Below are 14256 nucleotides of genomic sequence, written 5' to 3' on the forward strand. Positions count from 1 at the left end.
AATTTTGATTAGCTTACGAGTTTGTGAAATGTTTGTAACATTCTTTATTTTCAACGTAATTCGGAAGTTTTTTTTTCGTTGCGTTTTTTTCGCTTTGAAACCTTTTCGTTCTTTTTTTTATCTAAAAATTTATATCAAAGAGGCAATGGCCAAAGAAGGCGAACCGATGATGATTTATTGCTTGCTATCGATTTGTCTGGGCTCTGTGATCCAGACTTTTTGCATGCAAAACAAAAACCCTGTGTGTAACAAACAGGCAAAACAAATTTTACAGTATTCTCTTAATCCTTTCTTTAGGACTCGCATGTCAACCGACGGACGACTAAGCCATGTTACACACAGAGCGAGCGAGAGTGAGAGAGAGAGACAACATTGTTGATGATGATATTAAGAGGAAATGAGGGAAAATGTAATTCAAAAAGTTTTCAAGTTGTCGTTCTTCTTGTTCCTTCTGCTTTGGTTCTCTGGCTCTTGCACCAATTTTTCGACGATTGAAACTTTTCCATGGTCATTTGACCATTCTTCATTTTCGTGTTCATAATGAACGGAATTTCTTTATTGTTTTTTGCTCTATCAAAGACAAAGCCTTTTCTTTATTAAAACGATGACAGGGGTTGTCTGAAGGACACTGGACTCGATATAAATAAGTGGAGAGAAAAAACCGAAGGAAAAAATGTGCAATGTATTTGGAGTCTTCGTACACTGATTTAATTGCAAAAATGAATTATGTGAATATCAACATGATCTATCAGATGTTCGAAGCAAAGCAAATGAAGGCGAGACGCACGCACCAAAGCTTAAGTGGTAATCAAAAGAAAATTAGTATCTTTGCATAAAACATCTGCAACCAAAACGTGTCTTTTTCTTTCTTTCTTTTTTTCTTCTTGCAATATTTTTTCAACGAATCTGATGAATTCATGTAACTAGTACATATTAAACACAAAGAGAGGGTAAACTATTGAGTTGACAGAGATGGAGAGGGTGAGAGTTCACAAGTTATTTTTGCATGAATTTTATTTATACAGCATATATAATGATGAACTACTTTCGTTTCAGTTGGCATTTCATTTCAGCTCAAAAGGAAAGAACATATGCGGAAAAATGCCATCGTAACAACGAGTGATCCCTATAAAGTGGTTTAACTGATGCAGAAAAAGCGAAAAGACGGCGAAGATTCTTTTCTTTTAATGAGTAAACTTTCGTTCTTTGCTCTGTTGGAATTTTTCTTCGCACAACAAATAGGACGAGGAATGACATTTAGCAAAGACTTGATTGAGTACTAGGTTATGAAAGAAGCACTTGATATTAATGGAATTGTCAACATTTTCCTCTTTATTTGGACTGAAGAGCCTCATGTTTCTTTGTTCTTGCCCGTCTTTGAAGCATAAACAAAAATCTACTCATTTATAAAGTGTTGCAAGTAATTAAATATGGAAAATCAGTGCGACTGCCGAGTTATATTGGACAAAGTTCACACAACTTCAATCCAGATGGAATTAATATCAACTTTTTTCTTATGCAAATTTTTTTTCGATAAAAAAAAGTCTCATCATTATATTCTCTCAGTTTTCATGCAGTGCGTGAAAGAAAGCGAAAACTTTGTTAATTCGCATCGAATTTTAATTAATCGAAATGAACAAATATGTTTGCAAGAAAAATAAGACAAATCCATTGAATCCACTAACGCTCATCAATGTTATAGACACAGACACAGACGCAGACACGCAAAAGGCGAATACAATTCTGATGAGTAAGTGTGTCTCGTTTGCGTTGACAACAATTACTTCGATATTGCCAAACAAATGAAAACTTTGACAAAAAGTGGTCGTTTGTGTGATGATGGGATTGTAATTAGTGTCTGCTTCATGGTTGCGCTGTGATGTGATTCATTTTATTGGATGAGAAACAAAACACTGCAAAATTGATTAATTTGCGAGCGAGCTGAAGTGGCTGATGACTCGTCTTCTGCCGGATGCGTTGCGCATTTTTAAGTTTAGTTCCGGTGGGTTCTCGTTGAATGCCAGAGTTGGCAGTCGAAAATGTAATTTATTTTCGAAAAACGTGACACATTTGTTGCTTGTTTCGAGTGGCGACGGTTTTTGGTAGTCCGTAGCGTCGACCGCAAGGTGAAATGTTGAACGAATGTGAATGATTTTATATTGACCTGAGTCCAATGCGGAAATAGGAAACGTTGAGTCAAAACGAACTCGACTAATCACGTTTAGCAATGACATACAATGTATTGAGGTTTAAACGAATACAAATGGAGCATAAAATAAAAGCAACGAGTGATTCTGGGCCAAAATGTCAAGCGTCCTCGTTATTTACTTTGCCAAGAATAGGTCTAAGAAGCATTTGTGGCCATCGATTTCGGCAGCGTGATTGTGTTGAACGACAGAGCAAGCGAGTGAAGAATGAAACTTGCAGGGAAGTTGATTTCGTGCACGCCTTCAAGAACATTTTCATTTCCGGCATTTGAAAGCGAACATTTGGTTGGAAAAATCGCTTCTCGTTTCAATCAAAGTTCAAGATAAATCGCTTCAATATTTAATGGTTCGTTGCCAAAGTTCAGCACACTGGGCTACACATGCCAACAAATATCATTTATTCAATGCCACAATTTTCGCCTCGGCTAGAATCTAAGTCATCGAAACATCGTTGTGTTGGATGTCAAAATTGGGCCCAAACAGTTCGAACGCCAAAGCCAGCAGCCTCAACTCAATCAATTTCCGACAAAATTTACATGAGCTTCTCCGCTCGACATCGCCTTGCAGGAAAGAAAACATCGACACAAGAGATTTCTTGGTCGAAATTCACAAGAAGTGTACGTGTATGTGTTCGAGAGAGCTTGAAGGAAAATTTATCAAATAAACGATTTTACTGAACTCCGTTCCGGCCACACACACACTCACACCCATCATGCCTACCACGTCAATCGACTTGAAACTACATAAATGTGTGTGTGTTTGTTAGTGTGCACCGTCCGCATCACGACCAGGCAAATCAATACAAATCTATTGAGTGTATTTATATGCAATGACCACAAATGTAACACTTTATGTGTTCTTCACCGTTACCGCATCGCATACAGATCCAGACGACCCGATAAACATTGAAACTCACTTATCCCTTTCTGAATTATAAATGGCCAAATCTCGATAAATTGTACTATTCAACATTAAAATGCCGATGTTGATGAGAGACTAAAATGCCAACTGACCGGTTTTCGTTGGCCGACATTGTGTTCGTGCAGAGGAATTAAAAATATCAAGCGAAGAAACTCTCTCTCAACAATGTATAACAGTGTTGTTCAAAACTGAAGTTTTTCTATCTAGATAAAGATAAGATATTTATCTGAAAGTAGTGAAAATATCTAGATGAATTTAAGATATTTATCTCATATTCTATAAAAAAGATAAGATTATCTTTCTTATCTTTCAATAGATAACGCAAGATAAATAAGAATGACCTTCTTCGTTTTACTACACCTGATTAAGTTAATCTAAACGATAAAAAAAATTCCCCACATCAGCAGTGCTGTGAAATTAAATAAATAAGATCAAATTGATTGTTTAATATTCATTCTTTTTTATTCAAGTGCATAAATTATTCTTTTTGAAACGTCGAGTATTATTCTTTAATTAATTTTCGGTTGTACTTTAGTAATAAACTCTGTTCAAAATGTTCATCGGAAATGCGATTTCGTCTTGGCGTGAAGATTAGTAGTGATTGACTGAAGAGTCTTTCAACAGCTCCGGACGAAGATAATGTTGTGTTGTAACGAAAATATATTGACCGTATGGTTGGATATTTATTTAACATGCTATAGTTCCCTTCAGGATCGGCCAAATACCGCGACACTTCTGAATCTATTTCACTTTCAAGCGAAGTACTTCTTGCAAGTCTTCGCGATGCAAAAGAAACAAAAAAATCGTCTTGTTCTTCGTTCAGTTCAGGTTCAGCGGTCAGAGTTGGTCGGACATCGATGAACTTATTACATTCAGCAACCAATAAACGTTTTGCTGACATGAAATCTTCATCAGAACAGATGAAATCTGCTTTGAACTTTGGCACTGTTAGTGATGCTAAAATAAGTTCTTTATTTTGTTCAGTGAACTCAAAATACTTCTCAAATCGACCAATGTTCTTGCTATTTAGTTCACCATGATTACGATCAGAGCCCACAATTACTTTCAACATTGTTGCCTTAAAATCGGATCCAATGGGTGAATTCGTTCTGTATTCTTCTATAGCATGCTTCATTGAAGTTAGGACGGGCAGAATAAAACCTTGACTGCAATTATGTTCTCCTTGTAGAACGTCTAAGGCTCTTGCAACTGGACCCATAACTTTAACGTATTCGGCGATTACAACAATATCGGTGGATGTCAGGTTTTGGAGCAGTGCTGCTGACTTTACTTCTTTTCGGAGCTGTGAAATTAGTACATTAACTTTTGTTCCTTCTGGTTGAACAGTTTCCAACTTATTAATGTCATGGATTTGTGCAATGGCATCAAATTTTGAATTCCATCTTGTTTCACAAGGTGTTCGTAGAACACATCCCAAAATTTGTTTGCATATCGATTTTGAATGACTACTACGGTGCGTTTTATTCCAGAGCGATCGTAGCTTCTCATACACGGCATTCATAGCTTCTTTGGCAAGGGGTGGTAGGAGTTCGTCGAAAGAATTTGAAACCAAATTCAACATATGCGAAAAACAGCGACGTTGCGGGGGAAGTGTGATTTGGAGTTGAGGAGAATTCCCACCAAAATAACCTTCACTGCTCGTAGGAGTTTGGTTTTGCGAATCAAAGTCCAAAATATCACTGGCAAATAGTTCGCCCGTTTCATTTCGCATATACACTGTATCTCCTAGCGATATTATGTTTGGATTTTGTGTTTCACTATTAGTGCCATCACCGTCGGGTTCATTCCGATGCAAATCGTCGCTATCATCATCACAGTCACCATCATCTTCATCATAATCTTCGGAAATTTCTGCGTCGGGATCAGTTCCAAATTTCCGAAACATTTTGCAGAATGCTGAACCTCCATCCGTGACAATATTTGTTACCTTTTCAATATCGATATTGTAATCTTCAAAAATTTCGTCTAATTTTTGCGCTAGCTGAATGTATGTTTGTCGACCAAACAGACGCTTAAATGCTAATACGTGTGATTGGCGATGGTTGTTACTTTCGAGAGATTCATCCAGAAAATGTACCGTCACGCCCAAGTAACTCTGTCCTCTGCTTGACCATACGTCGCAAGTGATACACAAATATAATTGTTGGGCCAAAAGTTCTTTAAGACCAGTTTTCATTGATTGGAACTTTTCATTGAGCGTTGACATAAATTTACGTCTTGACGGTAGCATTATTTTTCTTCCGCTAACAGTTTCTAATAACGCTTGAAGTGATGGCAACTGCGCAACATTAAATGATAGATTTCCATCGACCACGAGGTCAAGCAGCTTCGATGAAATCTGTTGAAACAGTGTTTTAAACTCAATTAAAAATTAAGAAGTAATACTTTTTTTTAAATAATGACTCTCATTAATAATATTCGCTTTATATTTAGTGAATATATTTGCACATAGAGTTTTCAATGTACCTTATCGGTAGAAACTGCTGGCAATACATCACGAATATCTGACTGTTTAGAGTTTGACGTCTCTGGCATTACGAAGGTTTTGTTTTTGAGATACTCATCCAAATCTTTCAAACGGCTTCCATGGATCTTGTAATGTGTCTTAAAATTGCCTGTGCTCTTCAAATTTCCTTTCTTTATTTCCAAACATTCTGTACACTTTGCGATAACTCTGTCTTCTTCATCAATTGATATTATCTCGTAAAATTGACCATCCAAAATTTTTGGCACCTTTTTTTTCTTTGGAGGCGGTACACATTCTGACGATTCACTATTTGGCTCTAGTAGAGTAGTAAAATGACAAATTTTAGCAAAATATTATTTACAAATTTTCGATACATTGTATCGGATACAAACACCATAGACTTTTTTACCTTCTTCATTTGTGTTCGTCAAATATTCATAAATCCTTTTTCCTCTTCTGGTTAGCATAATTTAATCTAAGTTTTTAACTATCAGTTCAATATTTTCAATTCAATTTTCTTGAGATAACTTAAAATAGATATAATTTTTTACAGTGGATCAATTGTTTTTTTTTAACAAATTACAAAGTTTTGAATAAACGATGAGTTCAGATGAGTTGTCCATGGACAGTGCACTCAGTTGGTAAAGTCATTTTGACAGGCGTTCAATGTTGCCATATCAACTGTCTAATGTTTCTAATACGCAATTGCAACCAACTTTACACTAATGCTCAACTTGAGTGAATTGTCAACGACACAAAGTAATTGTTCATCAAGACGTAGATTTTTTTCATTCAATTTATTTCAAACAAATTATCTATTCAACAATAAAAAAAGAATCTTCAAAAATGCCAAAAATCAAATCAAGAAGTCAACACAGAAAAAGTAAGTTGTTGGTGAAATTGAGATCAAATACATGTTAATAAAATCTCTGTTTTTAGTTACGCAATACTTAACAAAACCAGCACACAAAGCTAATGCTTTGTCGGTCGCTTCGAATAGTAATTCAGATGTTGAACAAATTTACGGACTAAAACCAGTGTTTGTTAAAGTGGTTAATCTTTCAAAACACGAAATTTGTGAAATTCAAAAGAAGGTATGCACGATGCTTATAGCCGTTGAATTAATTTTTTGGTGCACTGCACATTATTAAACACATTATATCTTTTAGATCGAATCCGGGGACAAAGTAAAAAGTGCCGTGGTAAATGATACATTGACAGCTCGACTTATTGAATTTTCAGCGAAAAACGTTGTGCCCGTTCAAAAGAAGGTAAGAATTATTTGTTGATCGTCAATTAATTATAGATTTTTGGTGCACTGCACAGTAGTAATTTAATTTATGTTTTAGATCAAATCCAAAGACGAAGTTGGAAGTGCTGTTGACATGTCGACACCTCGACCCAATGAAGCGAAAAATGATGAGCCCGTTCAAAAAAAAGTATGCAAATTGAGTTAATAAGTTTGATTTGGGTGCACTGCACAGCAATAATTATTAAATATTCGTTTCAGATCGAAAAAGGTCAAAAGACAGGCAATGTTAACACGACCCGATTAACTCGTTCAAGAGCTCGTTCTTTAGGCATCAACGTGAATGATATTCAGACTTCCAGCAGCAACAAAACAATGAAACGAAAAATCTGTCGCGTGGAGGATAATGAGTCACGAGAAGAATCTTCATCGAAAAAAAGAAAATTGGATGATAAACAGATCCATGAAGCGCCACAGCAAATTGCTCAAAATTCAATTGATGACCCACAACTTGTGAAAACCGTAGCTCAAATCATATTCAAAGTCGATGAAGTTGTTTGGGCCAAGATAAAAGGCCACCCACATTGGCCAGCCCGTATCAAATGTTTTCCTAGCGCAAAAATGGCTATTGTTGTGTGGTTTAACGATTATCGGACAACAAAAATCTATCGCACGCAATTGCATAAATTTTTAACAAACTTTGACAAATTTGCAGTCCGATTTCGAGATACAATTGGTTTAGAAACAGCAGCTAAGGAGGGCTTAATCTATTACGGACAACGTGCTAATGCCGCAATGCAATTTTAACTTGCTTTTTTAAATTGATACTAATAAAAGAAAACAACCAAATAACAATCGAAATTAGTTTTTTTTACAAGTTTTGTCAAATTAGATAAAAAGTAAACAAAAAAACTTGCACATTGTGCCCACAAACTTGATTTCTTGTGCATTGCACTTTATATACGAAACGTATTACGTAGAGACATAACAGAATGTCATCTGTCAGAACTGTCAACACATTTTTTTAGTGCGCTAATTTAGTCGTTTGATGGTATATATGTTTAGTGGATTGATAGATAGAATAAAATAATTTGTGAACAATTTGTTATAATAGTAATCATTGATTGTTCAATTTGAAATAATGCGTTCATTAAAAGAAAAATTGGAGGATGTTCTGAAAGATGAACAGCGCGATCAAAGTCTACTGAGCAGCAGAACTGCTGAAGAATTTCCTGTGTAAGTTGATCAAATCGATGTTTTACTTTTTCAACATCAGAAACTAATAATTATTATAATTATAGCAACAGCGCTGTAGCGTTTTCATTGCGGAATTTGGGTGTTCACAATCTTTCACACATTCAAGTCAAAATGTTGACTGGTTTATTGATCCAAAAAAAAAACATGGTTGTTGTCGATGAGGCAGGTGGTGGAAAAACTTTTGGTGCAATCATCGCGATCCTCAGTCGAATCGATGCAAATCGAATGAATCCACAGGCATTGTTTGTATGTGCCACATATGAGGCGGCTCTTCAAGTGGCGGCCAAAATGTTAGCACTCGCTGTGCGAAGTCAGATTAATATCACGACACTCATGGCAAACAAGAACGGTATGCAATGCATTAAGACTTTATTTTGTTGTGTATACTATACTATATTTTTCGAGTTTTGTTTCAATAAAAATATCATTCTTTTAGTGCAAATTGGTCAAAAAGCTGATGGCCATATAATCGTGGGTACACCAAAAGAAATCGTATCTTTTTCCATCATGCGCAATTTCAACATTGAGGATATCGAATGCATCATCATCGATGACGTAGATATCGTCAACACGTCTGATCTTTTTCGATCCCATGTCATGGGTAAATTGGATAGATCGGCATTAAAAATGTTTATTGCTTCACAAATCCACACAGCTGCACCATACGGTAATGATATGGAAATCGTTCCAGAATATGGTACACGCAACATAACGGAAACGTTTTTGAACTGTGCAGACATTGTACAAAAAATAAAAGCAATTGTGACCGCTTATACTGTACTTGTCAAATACAAATCACAGGGCATCATTTTCTTTCGAGTAAATATTATTTTTTTTTGCTTACTTGATTTTTGTATAAGAAATTTAATTTCATATATTTTTGTAGACACGCGAAAACCTGGACCTTGTAGCCTCGGTTTTGACATTGAAAAAATGTGCAGTTTCAATGCTTCACAGCAAAATGACGTTCGAAGATCGTGATTTGGCAATAAGAAAGTTCGGCTGGGGTCAATCAACTCTTCTGTTGACCACAAATGTTTTGGCTCGTTCAGTTAGCTTCGAAGCGGCCCGATTGGTGATCAATTTTGATATTCCCGATAACGGTCTTGCTCATACTTTCGATGGAAAAAGCTATCACTACAGAATTGGTAGATCTTCTCGATTCGGTAATGACATATTTTCAGTATAAATTCTATAATATTTTAGCTTAACTAAATTAGCTACTAGCTCAGATTTTTTCTCATGTGTATATTATACAATTTTTAGGACAACGCGGGCTGGCCATAAGCTTTGTAAGCGGAGACGATCAACAGATATTCAACAATCTATTGGCGCAACACCCAGACCTTTCGGAAATATACAATGTATAATTAAAACACACATGTGTATTTCCACTGTGCGTTTTGCACAATAATTCCGTTATTGAATTTCAATAAAACAAACTTATGAAATGAAACCACAATTTCTAACAAAAATATTTGAATCTTATCTTAAAGTAATCTTAAAAACTCAGATAAGTTACCTAAAAAGGCCATTATCTAGTTAAAGTTAAGATATTTATCTACGAAAATTGAATTTATTTAGATAACCCGCAGATAACATCTTATCTTATCTTATCTTGATATCTTATCTAGATAGATTATCTTTGAACAACACTGATGTATAATACTGAAATGCCATTCGTTTTAGCAGACAAGCCACAGCTTTGCATTGATTGATTGATCGTTTTTGGGCAGGAAAAAAAGATAAATCGCATATTTATTCCGAAATCGAGTATCCATTATCTGCTGACCTATTGTTTCGGTGGGAAAAAAAGCCGGCGATGAAATATTCACAGTGATAACGATTTGTGAATGGAATCGATGTATCAAACATGTTAATCATCATCAATTTGCTACAGGGAGCGGGGGCGGAGAGAGAAACGTTTGTTGTCCGATAAAGATGTATTCATAACTTACTAACGATCACAATGAATTCATTCAATTTCCTCCGAAAAATACGATCCAATGTTTCGTTGCATTTAAAAAGTTATATTTATTTCGTTGTTTCGATGAATGAAAAGTTTATTTCGAAACTGAAAGCAGCTTGCATGCGTAAAGAAATAAAGAAACTCAAACTTTGGCAATGTATCGAAAGCAAAATGAACATGCGATATGTAAATAACAAATGTAGACCGGTGATACGATTCATTTTTTCTCTCTTTTTACCTTAAAAGCTTTTTACTGCATTTTCTACATAAATTAAGATTTTATAACTTTTTTCCATTTCGTTCGTTTTCCTTTTTTCTTTGGGTGAAATTTTTGTGTTTCGTTTTCCTCCTTTTTTTTTCATTTCATCGATGTTTCTCTTCCAAAATGAACGGATGGAAATGCGCTAGAGCTGGCGTAAATATTGAATGATGTTGAGACGGAGAGTGCAGACATCGCGTAGATTCAAAAACGGCAACGCACCATCACGAAGCAACAACGAAGGTGAGTTTGTAAACTTCGACATTATTTTTTTTTCTTTCATTGGCACCGCCGTCGCCATCGTCGTCGTCGACGTCGTCATCGTCTTCTATTTTTCCGCTTTTTTCGTACTTTCTTAATTTGAATATGCATATTGCACATGAATTCAAGTATGAAATGTGCTGTCGATGTTCCGTGGCATTTTTCTTTTTCACATTTGTGAAATGACTTAAATAAAAATTGCTTGATTGGTCGTTCGCACTAACATTTGCCATTAAAGACTGAATGTTATACGCTTGGCTCATGGAAAATACACTTTTTGATCGCCACAACCAAAAAAGAAATATTTAATTGGATTGAATTACGGAAGTGGAACTATAAAAGAATGAAAAAAAAACGGCAGCGATGGGAAGAAATACGAGAAAACAATGCACAAATGAATCAAAGTCAAAGGGAAACAGAGCGAATCGTAAGTTGCACGTAGCACAAAACTAAATCGAATTTAACAAAGTTAAAATGATTTTGCAAGCAAAAGTTGAACAAAATGAGAGGCAAGAAAAACTTCTTTACATTCTTTTTATTGGTCGAATATGAAAATCGGGTGGGAAAAAAAGCAGTCGGAATACAATTATATGATTCGGGCCCACAAAAGGATGACGGTGTTTTAGTGCAGTTAATTCTTTTACGGTTTCACACGCGACTACATTTCATGATTCAGTTCATGAAGAAATCAAACCCAGTAACTATAAATTGAGCAATCGCTTGATAATCATTTCGGTAATAAAACTTTTCCCTTTTTTTAGGCTTGTCATGATTCTTTTCACACTTCCATCGAAAGATTGGTGGAAAATTACATTCAATCAAATAGAATCAAAGTGCAATGATTCTATTAAAAATTCTAACAATATACCTCCGCTGGCCTAATTCCCAAGCTAAATCGTTGGTTGAACTGAATTTGCCCCGGTTTATCTAATTGATTTTCTAATATAGAGAATTTCAATTTTTAGGTCATTTTGTCATACTCGTTTTTATGCTTGTGTTTGTTTTTATCTCCGTATTTTATACTCAAAGCATCGTTGCATGGAACATGCGATCTTTATTTCAGAATGTCAGTTTTTTGAAAATTTTGTTTATAGTTTCATACATTTTCCACTTCAGTTCGCTGCCACGAATCAACTAGCAGCATTTAAGTGAAATACAGCAAAACAGCAGGCAGTACATTTTTTGCGCTTCATTTCTAAGCGATATCGTGTTTTTCCCAAGTTATTCACTTATTTATTCGATTGTTTGAATACTTTTTTTCACTTCTGTATCGTTGGCATGGTATTGCAATTTCTGCGAATTGAAAGTGACATTTGATGGCTGGAACAGTGGCAGCTGATGCACGTGCAGCTTTGAAAAAAAAATACTTGTTGGAAAATTCGCATATTTGCACTACGTATTTTCTATTTCTGTTGCTACTGCTTATGGTGATGACGCTGATGAATTTTTTTTTTTGGCATTTCTGCCGAAATTGCTTACGCTTTGGGATCCGCATGGGCTAGAACAAAGCAAATATGAAAATCATTTCGGATATTGTTCACCCGATGCGCATTTCACTCTCGATGCATCAGTTGGTCGTCGTAAAAATCCATCAGTGGATATTAAAAATGTTTAAGCTGCCACCATTGCGCCACTTCATCACCAACTGTTTATGCATTGTACGTGTTCGAATGAATTTGATTCACAAATTGGCTACTCCCGCTCGCCCGCTCGTCCGCTCGTCCGCCTGCCAAATACCAATCACATTTTGTGCATTGTTGCACAGATTTTTGTGCGTCCAGTGAATTATTGCCTGTGATGCGATCTAGTGATTGACGTCAACATCATTCATTTTGCTCGCAAAATGTGCAAATATGTACAGCGTATTTGTAATAAAAATGCTATTCAATTTCATTCATTTTTCTATCGAGATGATTTCATTAAAATCGCGTCTGAAGCTTGAAGTATCGTTTGAAATATCGCATTGAGTCTCGAAATGAGCTTAATTTTTTTTCTTCTTTCGAGTGATAGTTTAAATGAGTTCATAGAACATCTAGAATTTTTAATTCGACTGAAACATCATGGTTTCGATGATTACTTAACTTAAGACTTAATATGATAGAAATAACGCATTAAAATGCGATGGCTTCGCCACATTCTCAGAACAATCGGAACTAGAGTGATTTTTGAGAGTTTTTATCACTAAAGTGATCAACAAACAATTGAATCACACCTTATTGTGATTTTTCACTAAAGTGATTTTTGGAATGAGCCGATTCTGTTGTTTTTGCTGTTATTTTCCTCTTTCTTTCCTCATCAAATTCTATATTCTTGTACAGCTGAAATGGTTTTCAAACGGTAATTTCGTAAATTCCCAAGTGATCTTCAGCATTTGAGATTAGCATTACTTACTTTCAAAAATGGGCGAGCTAAAGTATGCGATCGCAGCATCCAATCAGAATTATTCATGTAACCAACTGGTGCCATTGGACTTGCAGCGTAAATTTTCGCATTATATTCCGGTTTTTCGGACAATAAAACCATGATACTTGTAGTTCCTTGCGAGTGCCCGACGGAATACAACTTTTCGTTTCCAGTCTCTTTGAGAATGTAGTCAATAATCATAATGCTGGATGATCATAATTGCCCATTTCGTACCACGAAAAGTCCCAAAAACCCCTACCCGGAGTGCCGATTTTTCGATACATGTCTTCGTGAATAATAGCTGCCTCGACTATTCGGTAGCCTGTGTTGACATTCTGGCATTATCGTGGGCGGTACGATCTCGCAAACCATGGCCATCCAATTTCGAACCTTCACGAAGAATCTTCACCGCCCCCTTGAATTGAAAAAAAAAACAATTTTTGGTCTTCAATACAAGCTTCAATCGCAGTTGCTTCAATTGCTTTATAATTTCTGATTGACGTGCTTGCAAAGCACTCAAATCATTCCCATTTGATACCTGAAAAATTCAAGGGATTTCTCTTTTTAGGACATACTCTCTACATTGACATAAAATTATATTCACTAAATTGATTCGTTCGATTGAGAATTTCATTGAAAGAATCAAATGGATCATTTGTTTGAATTTGATGGAATAAACAAATAACCTTGAGGAATTTCTCAATCTGTTGTTTAACGTCCGGCAGAGGTTTAGTACTGAGTTGTTGACTTACAGCACCGGTGAATCCATTCGTCAGTTTTGCATTCGATGATGATGATAACTGTGAGTCGTTTGCGCCGAATTCGCTGATATTCTTCATTTTGTACATACAAGTCGGCAAATCCACCTGAATACTTGATCGGCAACAAACTAACGACGAAAACGGTTGGATTCTTGACAACTTTGACATTTTGATGTACACACACATATAAATACGTATGGTGGATTGGAAAACGTCAGCAATGAACTATACTAACACTTGGTGTAGCAAGTTCATCGATGACTTCAAAATCATATGAAAAACCACACAAGTGTTGACAGTGCAAACTCACGATTTTTTCGAAATATTTCTTTGAATAACAAATCGTGGATGAAGCCTAGGCTTTGCAGAGCCTGAATATCAACAATAAAAGAAAATAAATAAATATAATTCCCAAGCAAATAATGTATATAAAATGTATGGCGTTTCCAATCTCACCACTGCTCACCACAATCAGTCAAAG

At 35.7% G+C, this 14256-nt stretch overlaps 3 protein-coding genes across 3 annotated transcripts; 2 read left to right on the plus strand and 1 right to left on the minus strand.

Annotated features, from left to right (window-relative positions):
- Nucleotides 1-3576: 3576 nt before the first annotated feature.
- LOC129575176 (uncharacterized) lies at nucleotides 3577-6243 on the minus strand. The gene is made up of 3 exons (XM_055458651.1): nucleotides 6026-6243; nucleotides 5616-5932; nucleotides 3577-5487 (listed from the first exon to the last, which is right to left on the minus strand). The coding sequence occupies exons 1-3, from the start codon at nucleotides 6081-6083 to the stop codon at nucleotides 3631-3633; spliced, it is 2232 nt and encodes a 743-aa protein (XP_055314626.1). The 5' UTR covers nucleotides 6084-6243; the 3' UTR covers nucleotides 3577-3630.
- LOC129580316 (uncharacterized) lies at nucleotides 4411-7672 on the plus strand. The gene is made up of 5 exons (XM_055470626.1): nucleotides 4411-6499; nucleotides 6556-6710; nucleotides 6786-6887; nucleotides 6966-7055; nucleotides 7127-7672. The coding sequence occupies exons 1-5, from the start codon at nucleotides 6463-6465 to the stop codon at nucleotides 7670-7672; spliced, it is 930 nt and encodes a 309-aa protein (XP_055326601.1). The 5' UTR covers nucleotides 4411-6462.
- A 299-nt stretch (nucleotides 7673-7971) lies between these two features.
- LOC129580317 (uncharacterized) lies at nucleotides 7972-9492 on the plus strand. Its single transcript, XM_055470627.1, has 5 exons — nucleotides 7972-8101; nucleotides 8167-8471; nucleotides 8559-8941; nucleotides 9009-9288; nucleotides 9389-9492. Exons 1-5 carry the CDS (start codon nucleotides 8007-8009, stop codon nucleotides 9490-9492), a joined length of 1167 nt encoding a protein of 388 aa, XP_055326602.1. The 5' UTR covers nucleotides 7972-8006.
- The last annotated feature ends 4764 nt before the right edge of the window (nucleotides 9493-14256 follow it).

This window comes from Sitodiplosis mosellana, unplaced genomic scaffold (genome assembly GCF_009176505.1).
Source record: "Sitodiplosis mosellana isolate CC-2019 unplaced genomic scaffold, AAFC_SMos_1.0 Smas_scaffold_1, whole genome shotgun sequence".
NCBI lineage: Eukaryota > Metazoa > Arthropoda > Insecta > Diptera > Cecidomyiidae > Sitodiplosis > Sitodiplosis mosellana.

What these genes read in the sequence shown, in the direction of transcription:
- LOC129580316 (XM_055470626.1), top strand. Translation starts at nt 6,463, where the DNA reads ATGCCAAAAATCAAATCAAGAAGTCAACACAGAAAAA. An exon ending in AAGAAGTCAACACAGAAAAA is followed by an intron (nt 6,500 to 6,555) that starts GTAAGTTGTTGG and finishes CTCTGTTTTTAG; the next exon opens with TTACGCAATACTTAACAAAA. An exon ending in TTTGTGAAATTCAAAAGAAG is followed by an intron (nt 6,711 to 6,785) that starts GTATGCACGATG and finishes TATATCTTTTAG; the next exon opens with ATCGAATCCGGGGACAAAGT.
- LOC129580317 (XM_055470627.1), top strand. Translation starts at nt 8,007, where the DNA reads ATGCGTTCATTAAAAGAAAAATTGGAGGATGTTCTGAAAGATGAACAG. An exon ending in ACTCATGGCAAACAAGAACG is followed by an intron (nt 8,472 to 8,558) that starts GTATGCAATGCA and finishes TCATTCTTTTAG; the next exon opens with TGCAAATTGGTCAAAAAGCT. An exon ending in AGGGCATCATTTTCTTTCGA is followed by an intron (nt 8,942 to 9,008) that starts GTAAATATTATT and finishes ATATTTTTGTAG; the next exon opens with ACACGCGAAAACCTGGACCT.
- LOC129575176 (XM_055458651.1), bottom strand. Translation starts at nt 6,083, where the DNA reads ATGCTAACCAGAAGAGGAAAAAGGATTTATGAATATTTGACGAACACA. An exon ending in GACGAACACAAATGAAGAAG is followed by an intron (nt 5,933 to 6,025) that starts GTAAAAAAGTCT and finishes CTACTCTACTAG; the next exon opens with AGCCAAATAGTGAATCGTCA. An exon ending in CAGCAGTTTCTACCGATAAG is followed by an intron (nt 5,488 to 5,615) that starts GTACATTGAAAA and finishes CTGTTTCAACAG; the next exon opens with ATTTCATCGAAGCTGCTTGA.